The sequence below is a fragment of the Anopheles darlingi genome, chromosome 3, assembly GCF_943734745.1.
Source record: "Anopheles darlingi chromosome 3, idAnoDarlMG_H_01, whole genome shotgun sequence".
Lineage (NCBI taxonomy): Eukaryota > Metazoa > Arthropoda > Insecta > Diptera > Culicidae > Anopheles > Anopheles darlingi.
In genome coordinates, this window is record NC_064875.1 from 61,269,542 (window position 1) to 61,284,541 (window position 15,000).

A 15,000-nucleotide genomic window follows, 5' to 3' on the forward strand; every position below is an offset into this window, starting at 1 on the left:
CACTTGCACTGTTTGAGCGAAAAACCTCTTACACTAGCACAAATATCATTAGACATCCTAAGACGAATGACAAATGAGAATGAGGTAAGTGGTTAGATAAATTTCCCAAGCACCGGACTCATCGATTTAGCATTTCTAATGCCACAAAATGCATTCCACGCAATGACACCTTGGCGATGAACCCATTTTCTCTCCATGATTTAGATTGCGAATGGATTTTTATTTCACACCGACAGACACATGCCGGTCTATTGTTCAAACTGCGACAACAAAAGTGTTCCAATTAACGCGTCCAGAACAGATGCTGCCTCGGTGAGGTTTGGCTACAGGTTCCTCTGGAGGCTGTTCGCTCTGTGTACCCTGGAGGGTGTACGTGATTTAGGATCTACGCGTACGCGTTACCTGCCACACCAAGGCGCTGCTAAGGCCAGGGGATTCACCCAGCGAAACCATCTGTTCAACTTCCTTCGCTCAACCTTCGGCCATCTTTCAAAGCGCGAATCGAACCATATGCTTCCCGCTGGCCACAAATGTTCCTTCTCTCACCCTCCTAAAACGGCACCCACCCCACGGGCTGGCGGAACTGAAAGTGAAAGTGAACGTTAACATCAAATCGGGACCACCATTCCGGGGTCGAGGAGGTCGTCCAAATAAAAACCTCCCCAAGAGACGGCCACACTAATGAGCGAAGGTTGTCCGGACCACGGGGAACACAACGCATAATCATCAGATCAGCTGACGCGACCGGTGTACTAATACAAACAAAAACGGGACCTCGGAAACCTGTTCAACGAACCTGATAATGGTCACCAATGGAGGGATTGCACCACGGACCTCGTGTGGTGTCCTCGAGCTGCACCATACACTTCCGTCCTTCTGTCCGTCCGTCAGGTACAGATAACAACGGGGGACGCTACCACGGCTACACACACATGCAGAACCGTCTGTTAACACATATGTAATCTGTAGGCCATGAATTAGAGTGAAATCGCTTATAAAAGCATTTATTTTATCTCCGCACAACCGCAACCCCCGGACTTTGGAGTGAGTCCGTCCGTTCGTCCCTCCCTAGGGCCATTAACGATGCGTTTTGCACTTTACCTCTCTCTCTCTCTGCCTATACCCTTCGGCCTCCTTCCTTCCACCGCACATTTCTCGTCACCCTTGAAAGGATTCGCATTTAATTGTGATTAACCCAGGGCGAACGCACATCCTCATCTCATCCTCACTCAGTCGCGCTTGATGCAATCCTCCCCAACCCCTAGCGTTGGTGAAGGGTGATTTCTGTGGAAAGCGCAGGTTGTTAGAAGGGAGAGACTGTAAAAAGCGATGCCAGCCAGTAGCACACACACACACCCGGGCACACAAGGAGATCCTCGAGATATTCGACGCTCGAAGTTAAATCCTAGCATATGCGCTAGTGGTTGCGCGCACTGTAGGCTCCGTGAATGCCTGGCCGTCCTCGCGGCTGATGGTCTCCCGTGGTTTGGCACATGATCATCTTTTCCGAGAGAGTTCCACGCGTTTTTTTGTTAGTTCTTCTCCCTACAATTCCCAATTAGAAATCCACTTGGGTCGCGGCGATTGGGACAAAAGCGTTTGAAAATTTGACGAAGCACTCTGGCGGAGATGAGAGATTCCTGCAACTTTTTTTTATTATGAATTCGTTCCCTTCGTTGTATACCATATGGAATTGATTTTATGGATGTCACACTCAAGTACTCGCTTGATTGATGGACCAAAGCCTTTCGGTCGGTGCGTTGTACAACAATGTGCATCAAATGATACCGCAAGGTATGGTAGAAAGCATAACGAAAGGGAACGAAAATAAGGGATTGTTTAAGAGAAGATGAATGAAGTGAAGAAATCGGAAACGAATTAGCATTGGCTGCATTGGCAATGGAAAATAATGAACGAAACATATAAATAGTAGGGATTCTAATGGTTGCTGCTCCCAATAAAATTATTGAGCTTACTGGAGAACATGGGACATCAACACAACTGCGAAGTATTTGAAAAATTTTGCAACACTCCGTAAGACATCTGTAAATAAATGTATAACTACAAAATAACCGAAACATTCGTCCAATAGCTGTCCTTTAATCAATACTTGAACATATGAAGTTCAGAGATGTAAAATGAACTTAACGAAATAAAGAAATAGCTTAAAGAAACCTCAAAACATTTTGAAATGATGAAAAAACGCATGCAGAAGTCGTACTGATGATAAATTTCTTCGAAGAAACTCTACAAACCACCTAGTTCCCGGTTGTGACGCTTCGCCACACGTTCAAATATGCTCCAAATTACATCACCATCCTAGTTCGCACAAACGACGATGCCATTTGCGAGCGAATTTATGATCGCAAGATAGCAGCCAGCACTGCTCAAAACGTCCCATCTACCAAGCAGCTCGACGCACCATACAAGCAGAGCGCCCGGGACACACGCTGTGCCTCAGCATTTCTAATTGTTATTAGATTATGGTTGGAAAAATCTGTGCATGTCTGTTAGCAGCCATGATGCTGTTGAGCCACGCAGCATGATGTGAAGCGACAGAGAGAGAGAGAGAGAGAGTGACAGCTATTTCTTAGTCACAAGATGGGGCGAATCTTGCCAAAAAGATGCCACATACCATCGTCGAGTTTTTCCTTTTACTTTCTGAAGTTCGTCCGGATCGTCCCATCATTTGCGCACAACTCTTATCGTTCTCATATGGACCACACACACAGCCCACTATCTTCCTGGTCCGATGGTCACAGATACATAGAACCAGTGCCAGTGGGTTGACAGAGAGGGAACGAGTTGCGAGACAAACTCCAGTCGTTGGCGCGCACTGTCGCTGATGCAACAATCTCCTCTTCAACCTTCCACAGGCCGGCCTTCTCCTTCACCAGGAAAAGCTCGACAAAAACCCGTTCTGCGACCACATACGCTCCAACTCCAAACGTCCTTACGCACACACACACACACACCCTGTCCAGTGGCTGATGTATAGAAACAACATGTTTTCCACCGATTTGCCACATTTTCACTACCAGCGAAACAGATCTAGAACATAAAATAAGCCCCAACCTTCCTCTATCAGCCTCTAGTCACCCTTTCTTCCCCTCATTCTCTCCCTCCTCTACACCAAAAACCCCGAACAAACGAACGGATCCAATGAGCGAACCGTCGTACACACCGGCGAGGGATGCGACTCCATTTTGCCATCCACCACAGCGCACAAACCCCTGGAGTATCCTGGAGCCTTGGCACGATGCTCCACCCCAAATTTTCCCGCCCGAAAAGACAAGGAAAGCGAATGGTCGGAAAAGCGAGTGAAAAAGAGAGCGAGAGAGAGAGAGAGAAAGAGAGAGAGAGAGAGAGAGAGAGAGAGAGAGAGAGAGAGAGAGAGAGAGAGAGAGACTGTCGAGTGAACATAACGAGCCAGGACGATCGACAATGGAAGGGCATAGGGAGGTGGAAAAAGAAAATGGTCCACTACCCCTCGTGGGGAGGGGGCGAGAGGTGCGTTGGAAATGGCGGAGGGGGGAGAGCAAGGATGTTGGTACATAAAATCTGCTCCACTATCATATTTCCCGGGCGAAAAAAAAAAGAAACTTGCGACCAAAACCGAGAACGCTTTCCACCATATTTACTGGAGCATTCTCTTCCCCCTCCCCCCCCCCCCCCCCCCCCGCAGGTCTTCAATCCATCTCCTGCCCTCCATTGAACTGTTTCTCTCTCTCTCTCTGTCTCTCGCACTATCTGGTCTGTCATGTTGGAATGGCTATGCTTCAAATATGCTGACGTTAAGGAGCGTATCCTTCTCACCCCCTGATCCACACCCCTGCAATGGTACCCCCCCCAAAAACACATACAAGGACCCCAACCAACGAGAGGCAGAGGCTGTCTCGTGCATAGAGCGCATCTCATATTGAAAGCTTCTTCAAGGTGTGAGTGTCCTGGAGACGCATATGTACAGGACCCCGTTCCCCCCTTTCTGCTGGCGAATTGTTGGTTTTAAATAATAAAAAGAAAACGGAAGGGAGAGTGGGAGAGAACCAGCCAAAGGGAAACGTAGTGGATCTGCACACACCCACTACCACCCACAAACCACCCACTAGGGGATGAAAAGGAGCAAACCGTGCGCTTGCGCCTGTCGGTCCTTTTTGTGCGCTGTTATCCTTTTGCTTCTCACTCTGCTTCTCTCTCTCTCTCTCGCTCGTGCACGGTGTGGCAAGTGTCGGGAAGGGTACGCGAATACAGTGGGGGAGAGCGGGAAAAGAAGGGAGCGCAGCGCGGAACACACCCGAGCACGCGGAAAATGTCGAGAAAATGATGAGGGACAATATTTTCCAACCCTATGCTACGGACTAGCACGCCGCTGCTCTCCCTATGTTTATGTACATTACGATCGGCCTCTCTCTCCGTCACACACATACACTCTTTTGTTCTCTCTCTCTCTCTCTCTCTAGTATGCATACTTGCCTGGTCCAATCGGACGTATGGTGTTAGCAGCGTAGTCGCGGAAAGAGAAACAGAGAGAGAGAGCGCGAATAATGGTGCCACCATTTTATGTGGCAAATGCGGATGCCCCTGGTCGGGACGATATGTTTCTGATTTTATGCACTATGCCGATGCTGTGCGGCCAGAGCATTGTCGTCGGCAGTCCCGGTCAGTGTTCGCCGAGACGCAGCATCAGTTCCACTGTGACGCTCCGGAGAACAGGTTTTGCTGTGTCCTGGGTTCGAAGTGTTCGAAGGTCCTTTGCATAAAATCGTGTTGTTCGCGTCCTCGAACACCATAAGTGTGTATCTGTTTCCCTGTGTGTGTGTTTGTGTGGTGTACAGTGAGTGTTGGAGACAATGACGATGGACATTAAGCAATCGCGCATGAACGGGATCAAGATGGCTCCCGGAAGCCCAGGAACGGCCACATTGGCCAACGATCTCCACCCTAATCATCATCATCATCATTCGGCGACGGCGACAATGACGACAAAGCTTCCCAGTGGTGGTGGTGGTGGTGGCCGGGCATCAGCCGGCAAGCGATCCTTCGACGTTGCCTTCCTCATGATGCCAGATGAGAAACTGGGCCGCTCGAAAGTAGCAAGACGTCCACAACCAGCAGCAGCAGCAGCAGCAGCAGCAGCAGCGGCAGCGGCAGCAGCAGTTGTGGTAGCACCCCCCGTTGCACCTGCTCCTGCCTCACCGACGATCGATGTCGAGAGTGATTCAACCCAATCCGAGCCCCGCTCCGAGGACCTGTCGCACAAATCCGGCTTCAGCCCGATCCGGTCACTCGCGGATGACCAACAGCGTCAGCACCACCTCCACCACCAACACCACCAACACCACCACTTCCCTCCCGATGTCCTGCAAGCGGTGGCAGCGGCTGGATTGGCCGGACGCACACAACTGGCCGCACACCAGCACCATCAGCAGCAGCAGCAGCAGCAGCATCACCAACAACAACAACAACAACATCCTGCCCACCATTTGGTACATCCGGCGGTCGGTTTGGGGGAGTTACAGAGCGAACGGCTCGCCTACCTGTTCCCTGGTGCCGCTCGCTTCTACGAGCCACCCGCCGGAATGATGTTCGGTGCCGTGGGACCGTTCGGACGCACCGGAACACGCAGCTCACTATCCGGATCGCCGGATCTCCCTTCTTCCGCTGATCCAATGCCACCGCGCAGTGCATTCTCGAAGGTGACGACGAGCATCATCAGCGTACCGGACTCACCCGGCCCACCGCCCCTCAGCCCGGACGATCGACAAAGTTGCCCCTCGACCAGCCCGCCCATCTCGCTCAGTCCCGGCGGTGGCGGTGGTTCGCAGCATTCCCAGGCATCCGGCTTCCGGTACGAGTACGGACCGTTCCTAACGCCCACCGGGAGCCCACCGGTGCTGCTCGGCGATCAGCTGCGCCCCAAATCGTTCCGTTCACCGGCACCCGGCGGTCCACCACTCCCGGCGCTGGGAGTGCTCGATCCGTCCGTCACTGATCCGGCAGCGTACTTTCACGGTGGCGGTCCCGGTGGCCCCGTCGTCGGACACTTTCCACTCGGTGGTGGTGGCGGAGGAGCAGGAGCAGGAGGAGGAGGAGGAGCAGCAGCAGCGATACCACCGTCGGCACCCAGCTCAACTCAGGGCGTCCTGCCGGAGGTGGACGGATTGATGCGGAATCCGGCGGCGGCCGCCATCCTTTCCACCCTGCTACCGTCCGCCATGAGCACGTTCACGCTGTCGGCGCAGAATGTGTGCGCCAAGTGCAACATCAGCTTCCGGATGACGAGCGATCTGGTGTACCATATGCGGTCGCACCACAAGAGCGAACGGGAGGTGCACGATCAGGCGCGCCGGAAACGGGAGGACAAGCTGAAGTGTCCGGTCTGTAACGAGAGCTTCCGGGAGCGGCATCATCTGACGCGCCACATGACGGCACACCAGGATAAGGCGGGCGATCTGCTGGAACCGGCGGCCAAGAGCTCGTCGAAGCGGTCCCCGGACGGGGCAGCCAAACATCATCACCAACATCACCAACATCACCACCACCAGCAGCATCATCAGCATCCCCCGTTGCCCCTCGGTGGTGGCGGTGCCGGTGGTCGATTGGCGTAAACGAGCGAATCCCTCATTCGCCCTTACACATCGCCATCTGTTCGCATTCTGCTCCTTCGCCCCATTCTTTGATGTGTGGACCCTTCCCTTCCCTTCCCTTTCGGCGTGTGGGGGAAGTGGAGGAAGGCTCGTTAACGTGGCAAGTGCGCACTGCTTGAGAGCAGGATGTGAGGCCGGAGAGCGATTAAAATATGTTTTAATCAGGACGAAAAGGGGCAGGAAAAACCCTTTTAGCAGAAGAGGACGAACTCTCGTCAAGGACTTGTGGGAAGACTGGCAGCAGGAAGGAACAGCGAACAGTCGAGCGCTCTGTCTCTCTTTTTCTCTCTCTTTTTGTTTCGCGGTTGGATAGTAATCAATTGTAGTTTGCGCGAGTCGCGTATATAGGGAGGTTAGGAGGAGAAAAGACGGGAAAAGACAGAAAAGGGAAAACCTAATCCAAAAAGAAAATGTTGTAGTTAAGTATTAGTCATTCAAAATGTGATATTAAATGTAACCCAAACCAAGTCGCAGAAGAATCGGAACAGAATGGAATGGAATTGGAAGGAGTGCGAGCATAGATTATCCTCTTGCATGATTGTACACATAAACACACACACAAACACACAGTCAGGCGTGCACACCACCCAACCACCACCACCACCACCAAACGAGCAAGGAATGTATTGAATAAATGTTGTCTTATCGTACACGGTGCTTTCGGTTTAATTTTTATTAATGATCACAGTTCGAGTGCTGCTGCTGGAAGCAGAGGGAAAGTGAGTGTGTGGGTCCCTGGCACTTAGTCCCTTGGTGCGGAAATGCATTTCCGGCAATTCGATTAAAAAATCCGCGACACGAAACACGGTCCTGGACGAGTTTTGGAGAAAAAAGAAAGAAAAGCCGGAATCCGGGAATCATCATTAATCATCTCTCTCGAGCCGTGGATGGTGTGTCTGTTGTTTGGGACTTTATCGAAGCCATCATCAACCGCGTAGTATGGTATATAGAGGGACGGCGGAGGAGGAATTCATTAGGAACAGTGGACCAAGGGTCCTGCTCAGTTCATTTATCAAATCGACTACCGGTCTTGTCCTTGACTGATGCAAACGAGTTTATCATGAAGGTGTTGTAATCATCATTCGGTTTGTTAAGATTTTTGATTGAACATGATTTCCCATAAACTTTATGAGGTCTGAGTTACCATCGTTTCTTTGAAATTTCTTGGCATCAAACTGCACTGTGTTGATACTTAATGGTGGTGCAGACTTAAGGTGTTGATACTTAATGGTGTCTCGATATCATCACAAATCTTTGCTGTATTAACAAACTCAGTTTGAAGTTTGTGACAAACAACGTTTTGAAGAGGCTTGATCTTATTTTAATTAAATCGATAGATTACCTTGTCTTGAAACTTGAATGCATTTATAATAATCAACAAATTGGTAATCTTCTGTGTCAAGATATACCCTGTAGGTTTTAGGGAGTTTCTATTGACTTAAGTACAGAAAGCATGTTACTAGAATAAATTTCTATAACCTTTTTCCAGCATTTTCAACAAAAAAATTCTTGACATACGTGCAGTTTCCAAAAACCAAACGACTGGAGCATAATAGACGAGAGGTTGAGCTTTTTGATTATTGGCGGATTTTGCAAACGATTTCAAAAGATGGCGCAACACCTTTTATACAAAATTCAGAACAATACAGAAGAGAAGAATAGAGTAAAATATTCCATCTTTCACAATAGAAAACCTGAGCTTGTCGAGAGCATTCCTTAATCATCAGTAAGTATTAAACATTCATGCATTAGATTCAATTGTTTTTCCATTTCTTGCAGTTCAAATAAAACTATTTGTTGAAATGTTGATTGACCCTTTTATGGGCTCAAATCCAAGCATGTTCGTTAGGCTATTAGCACGGTGCATAATCCAGTCCCCTAAAACTAGTGCTAAGCACACCGAGACCCGGGACCGGCAAGCTGTCGCAACAGAAAACCACGCGACTGGAACAACATTCTATTTACTTCATCTTTTTTTGTTGTTGTGAAAATCCTCCGATTAGCCGGTGGAAAATGCGTTCTCGCCGCTGTGCAAACAGTGAACACATTGTCGTAATAAATATGCTCCTCACATATGCGTCGTCCTCCTTCTCTTTTTTTCTTTCATCGTAGTCGTACGACGCGTCAATCAGCCCACTCGGTCCGATTCGAGCCTATTAGCACTTCATGGTTTTTCCCTCATGTTTTTCACCCCTCCTCGCACTCACACCCACTTATCCTTCTTGTCGCCCACTAGCACTAGTTCAATAGTTAAATTTTCATTTGCTAAATGTCTCTCGACGGCGAGGCCCGGCCAAGATTTCCCTCTCGCACTGACTGCTTTCCCCCGCGCCCAACTGGCACCGAAACGGGATTGATACTCCGGGCAAATATTGACATTGTCCGGATATGTGGGCCAACACTGACAGGAGGGAGCTATGTAAACACACACCACAACTGGACCAGCAGCAGCAGCAGCGAGATGCTGAGGAGCGAACCACGCATACGGCATCCACACAAACATGTGTCGCAGGCAGTCCGGGCCTTCTGCTGCTGGTGCTGCCAATTTTGCTGATGGAGAATATGCTTTCTTGTTTACTTTGGTCCGATAAAAACGTCCGATCTGCTAGCTGCTGGCTGCTGCTGCTCGATCATCGTGAACCCCGGGCGGCGGTGCGAGCAAAACGCGGATTTTCCGCAAAAACGCTTCCGCAGCATTAGCGTTCCGCGTTCACTAGCGCTCCGATGCCGCGATGGTGGTATGGTAGCGATGGCAGATTTCATATATCAAAATTATAGTTTATCATATGTGTGTGTGCAACCATGCGCGAAAGGTGGTCGCACCGCACCATCGTCGGCGGGAAATATGCCGGGAGTGGAAAACTGTCGGAATCGTCGGAGCTGCGGCGCGATGAACGATGGACCACTTAAAATTATTAAAAACGAACATTTCAATTTCAAATGGTATGGAACCGAATGGGTTGGCATGGAAGCCGGAGCCTGCTACCCCTTGCCCTCCTGTCCAGATAGTGGCCACCCTGCCCACGATTTCCCTCCCCCGGTCGCGGTGATCCCAATCCAGCGACGAAGGACATCAAACTGTGCACTGTGCGCGAATTGAAACATTCGGCTCGGTCGGGAGAATATGTCGAATTGTGTCGCTTCCACACCCCCTAACCTACCGGTGTGCCACCGACTTTCCCTGGGAGTGGTTTTTGGGGCACGCGACATTTTCGGGTGCAAAATGCAAAACGGCCAAGATCGGTTCACGACATATGTCGAGTTGGATTTGCGTTTTTGGCATCAGCCTGACATTTGCGGCTGACGTAGCGGCCTAGCACACACACACACACAGGCTCGCTGGCTGGCTGGTCGACCCCGAGAGTTTTGGACAAAGTGAGTTTGGTGCTGCGGTTGGCGCCAGGATCTTTGGTTTTTTGGGGTTTGTGCAGATTTGGCAGCTACACCGTGACCTGGCGTGGATTGGAGCGACATATTTTCCTTCCTTCAGCAGGCAAGCGATGATGTACCGCACTGGAGATAACATTAAACGCTGGCGATGATTTTTTGCGGAAATAGGATTGTTCCATAATGAAGCACGTTTGATCTTTCGTTTGTTAGGTTTTTGTAGATTAAAATTATTAAAATTAAAAGAATTTGATAGAGAATGAAAAGTTGCATCCATTAACCAACATTCAAAGCACCAGATAGCTTCATTTAATCTTTCTTCGGTAAACCCATCAATTTCCCCTGTTTGCATTGTCCTGATTATTAATATAAAGTGATCAATCAATAATCATTTACATTGCAATATTTAGCAACCTTGTCGATTTTTTTCTTAAATCTTTAAACTCTCAATTTACAGAAATGTAAAATAAAAAAACCCATTACGACAATCCTTCACAACGACTTCACAGCATTCCTCAATGCACGCCCTCCTTATGTTTCTTTTTTCATCAAATTCAACTGAATCAGGAATCTTTCCTGGTGAGACAATTTTGCACCAGACAGACCATTAAGATGAGGTTACTCCCAAGAGGTACACGGCATGAAGTAGAAAAAAGCTTCGATGCTTTTTACTCTTCATTCGCTTCACAATACCACAGAGACAGCTTTTATCCGTAATCAGAATATATTAGGACATGAGTTAACATCACCAGCATAAATTAGACTGGAATGTGAACTGCATCCTAATGCGCATGAATTCAGCCAAATATTTAACAGTTAGATCAAGCTGAACAAACTACAATAAGAACCTCCGATATCTCTTTCCCTCGTTCCATCCTGTTTACCAAATGAAGAGGAAATATTTTGGATAAAGGAGAAATATTTTGTGTATACTCATTGCAAAAATCTTATTTTAATTGTTGAATACATTGATAAAACCATGTAGATCATGACAGAATATTAGATAGTTGTAAATAAAAATAGTGTTTTTGTTGCCTCTTGATTATCTTTCTTTATCAAGTGAATTCAAAATATAACCGGAGAACTTAAGTGATAACTAACGAAAAAATATCAACAAGCCCTTTTAATTTAAAAACGTTGTAAACATTTCAACAGAACATAATTCAATCAAACCAACCAGAGCACACAAGACCCGCTCGGTGACGACTGATATTCCTGCAAACATTGCGAAACAAACAAATCTCACAGGCTCATCTCGTTTTCCTCCTCATCATTTTCATGCGAAAAAGTACTGCAAACAAACACGTCACACGTTATTTCAGCAGATTTTCACTTCACACAACACACGCCACTCCGTTTTCCATCATTTCCCCTGATGGTGGGAGGGAAGGTCCTTCCAGCTTTGAGCCACTTTGCGGTGCCTAAGACACTGGAAAATTTCTTTGTTTGTTGAAATGGTCCGCAACCGCAACCCACTACTACCACCACCAGCGGCAGCAGCAGCAGTATTTTGCCAGCGAAGGGAAACCCACCACCATCCCGAGTCAACCGAGCGAACTTTAGCCATCACCCAACCAAAGCAACAATTGCTACAACTTCATGAACGAGACAAGTGCTTCGGCAGAGCCGAGAAGCTGGTGAAAGATTTATTAAGTAAACTTTCCCAAACCGAACGAAGGCCTGTACCAAGGCGAGGAGATTACGGACGATCCATACAAGCGCCTACCGGTACTCCAGGATTCGTAGTAAGTTATCCCGGTGTGCGCTTTATCATTTCACCGCCTCTTTAATTCTGTCTCCGTCCTTCTTCATCCAGCAGACGAACGTTGTGTGCGTAAACGATCCGGGAAAAACAGGAAAATCCTCCGTAACCAGCGGGAATGAGTCGCTCGCTTGTCAAGTGGGGAGTAAGGCAGCGCGCATTGGCGTAGAGGACACGGCTGGACACGATTTATGAAGGCTCAACGGACAGCCGGTTCCCGCCCTTCGCATCGACATAGAATATGCGTCCGTTGGCGTGGTCACGATGGTGACCAGGCGACCAGGAGATGATATGTTTGCTTTTCTAATTAACAAATTAAATCACGCCGATCACATGGACACCACGGGCCTACTCGACCGTAGCAGACCTTGCGTGTGTGTGTGTATGTGTCGCTACCACAGACGGTCACAGTCAGTGCCGCGCAATGGAGTCCGGACCGTTGGCTAACTCCCTATGTCCACTTCAATTATGTTGCGCGACCAAAGTCCCTATCCACGGGTGCTCCCCCTCCAATCGGGAAAGCAGGCTCGATAAATTAAATTAAAGCTTTTAATTTATTGAACAAAGAGATTACTTGCTACTTAGGTGAATTATTTAATAAATACATAAAATATGCTCTTATTCCCGGGCGGTAAAGACCGGGACTGGACCAGTGTTTTGGGAGCTGTGAACACTGCAAGGTCCAAATGCAACGATTTATGGTTTGCGCTTTTTGCGAGGCTTCACTTGGGGCAGGGGATCATGTTCACATCGCGTTAAGCATGAGTTACTTTGGGGGTTTAAACAATTGTTTTAAAGGGTTATCGATTACGGAATCGGGGAAACACTTTACGGAAAACATGCTTCAAAGGGCAGGTAATAAATTGTAATTGTAAATTGATATTCCTGACTTACCTTACCTTAACTCTGCTTCGGTAATGTCTTTGCACATGCAAATATGCGACGGTTTCAACATCGAAAGGTCAATGTAAATGTCTTTAGGTTCTTTCTTAACATTCGGCTCACACACTGCACCAGATTTTTAGTTTTTAAAATCCCGCTATTACTACAATCACTTAGACTTTCGTTCATGTTAAAACAATAAAATAATACTTGATCACTTTAGGGAAACACTCAGAACACACAGAACTGCACTTAACTGAATGGCAAACCAGCAATCACTTAATGCACAGTGTTCTTCTATGTGTACTAAGATTTTTGCGTTGCTAACGCGGTTAACATGCTCAAAACATGCCTCCTAGAATTCATGTTCGCTTAACTTCGAATATTCTCTCGTTTAAAGCCTAAAATATTTATCCAAGACAAATAGCATTGGCTACTACTCTTATTACAATGTATAATCAAACATATTGGGGCGTTATGTACGCGTCTACACTAAACTAAAGCGTGGCAGACGATCAATACTTTAGACCGCAAAGATGTGTTCAACACGCAAACCAGATCCTTTGCGCGATATTTGGTGGAATCCTGAAAAACAAATTTGAGAAAATCAAATTGTAATGGCGATTCCGCGGGCCACCATCGGAACCACCTTCAACTGGCAACCGATGCCCGTGGATGCCCTTCGACACATTCAAGCAACCGTGACAAACCGACGGCGTGGCCAACGGGAAAAACTCATAACTTTCGCCACAGCCATAGCCATCACCTCGCCCCGCCCGGTCTTGTCCATTGGAACATAATTTAACGTTTTATTTGCATACTTCTGCCACCTCGTCTTCTTCTGGTTCATCTTCTGCCGTTTCTTTTGCATTCTCCTGTTTTCCGTTCTACGCGTTTATGGTACGACGCACAAATTCGTGCAATAAGGTAATAAATTTTACGATATTCTCGCATTTCACTGCAATAACTATTGTGCCCCACCCGATTGTGCTTTACACCGCGCATCACAAGGCAGCAACAAGGACGACGCGTTAGGGCTGTCTGGAGCGCTGAAATCGGACAGCGTTTAGGCGCGAAGAAGCCGACGCAGCGCCGAAAGCAGCCTCACCAGACCCACAAATCCCATAAATGACCTTCCGTACTGCTCTTCCTGCCACGTTCGCGCTTCATATGCTGCAAAATATGGCGCGGCTATGGCGTGCCCGTTCGCGCAACAACGCGACATGCTTCATTTGCTTATGGAAAGTAGTTTCTCCCTTGGCGAAAGTTTTTCCGATCGAAAGTGTCGCGAATGGTAAGAAAATCGAATTATTCAAAGCATAATCAGATTTCGTGGTTGCCACTCGGGTAGGAACGACAAACACAGGGTATACCGGGGGGACGAAGCGGTGTCCCGGCTTCTAGGGGTCCTTCGGCAGCTATTCGATGAAAGTTTTACGATGAAACCAAACTTATTGCCAGAAAAGGAAAAGTTTCGCGGAGGGGTTTTCTTTTTGTGTGTTGAAGTTGAAGTTCGCTACTTGGGGAGCTACTAGTTCGAGGACACTTCCGTTCCGATTCGTTCGACGCCTCAAATAGACATCCGGTGTTTCCAGGGGGGCAAACAGTTTCGGGTTTCAGTTTTGGTCGATTAAAGTTTCGATTACGAGATGCGGCACATTATTGGTTCTGTTGCTAGTGCTTCCTCTACTTGTCTGGTAGTAACACTGCCGCCTCGGCCTCGGAACCTAATGTCGAATTGTCTAGACGCGCAAGATCCGCGCGAGTTGGGTAATAGATCATTATGCGGCTCCTACTCCGTTCGTCCTTCGTTCGCGAGTGCCAGCGTAATTTACGAGCAATCAATAGCGTATCGACAGCCAAACGATGAGTAATGCTTTTATGGTTCCGTCCATGAGGGATGCTGAATTTTCATTAGCGATCGGCTATTGGATGGAGCAATTGGATTAGCAATGTTCCTTCTAGTGGTTACTTCTTACCGATCGTAAACTACTCGTTGGCACTTTTTATCGATTTGTTCTCGGTTCAACACGGTTCAGTTGCTGCTGGCTCACCATGGCTGATGATGAAAAGCCGTCCTTCGAATTTCTCTGTATCTCTGCTATCAGCGCAGATGGTCACCTTGGGCTCTTGAAGACGAACACTCCTCCACTTCACTCCACTTGAGACAACCGCTTAAAGTATTACAACAACAACGGCCGTGCTGCTACTTAGTATTCCAAACGAGCCGGCGAACAAACTGGACAACGAGCTCTTCTAGCCCTTTCCACGCCGTTGCCAGCCGGACTCGAGGCGACAGTTTGATTAATGTCTTTTCGATTG

General features: G+C 48.1%; 1 protein-coding gene across 1 annotated transcript; it reads left to right on the forward strand.

Annotated features, from left to right (window-relative positions):
• Positions 1-4,850: 4,850 nt before the first annotated feature.
• Positions 4,851-6,624, forward strand: LOC125955679 (zinc finger protein 488). Its single transcript, XM_049686821.1, has 3 exons — positions 4,851-5,090; positions 5,520-6,071; positions 6,138-6,624. The coding sequence occupies exons 1-3, from the start codon at positions 4,851-4,853 to the stop codon at positions 6,606-6,608; spliced, it is 1,263 nt and encodes a 420-aa protein (XP_049542778.1). The 3' UTR covers positions 6,609-6,624.
• The last annotated feature ends 8,376 nt before the right edge of the window (positions 6,625-15,000 follow it).

Coding starts and splice junctions, on each gene's coding strand:
- LOC125955679 (XM_049686821.1), top strand. CDS start 4,851: ATGACGATGGACATTAAGCAATCGCGCATGAACGGGATCAAGATGGCT. Junction 5,091..5,519: donor AGAAACTGGGCCGCTCGAAA/GTAGCAAGACGT, acceptor GGGGAGTTACAG/AGCGAACGGCTCGCCTACCT. Junction 6,072..6,137: donor TCGGTGGTGGTGGCGGAGGA/GCAGGAGCAGGA, acceptor AGCTCAACTCAG/GGCGTCCTGCCGGAGGTGGA.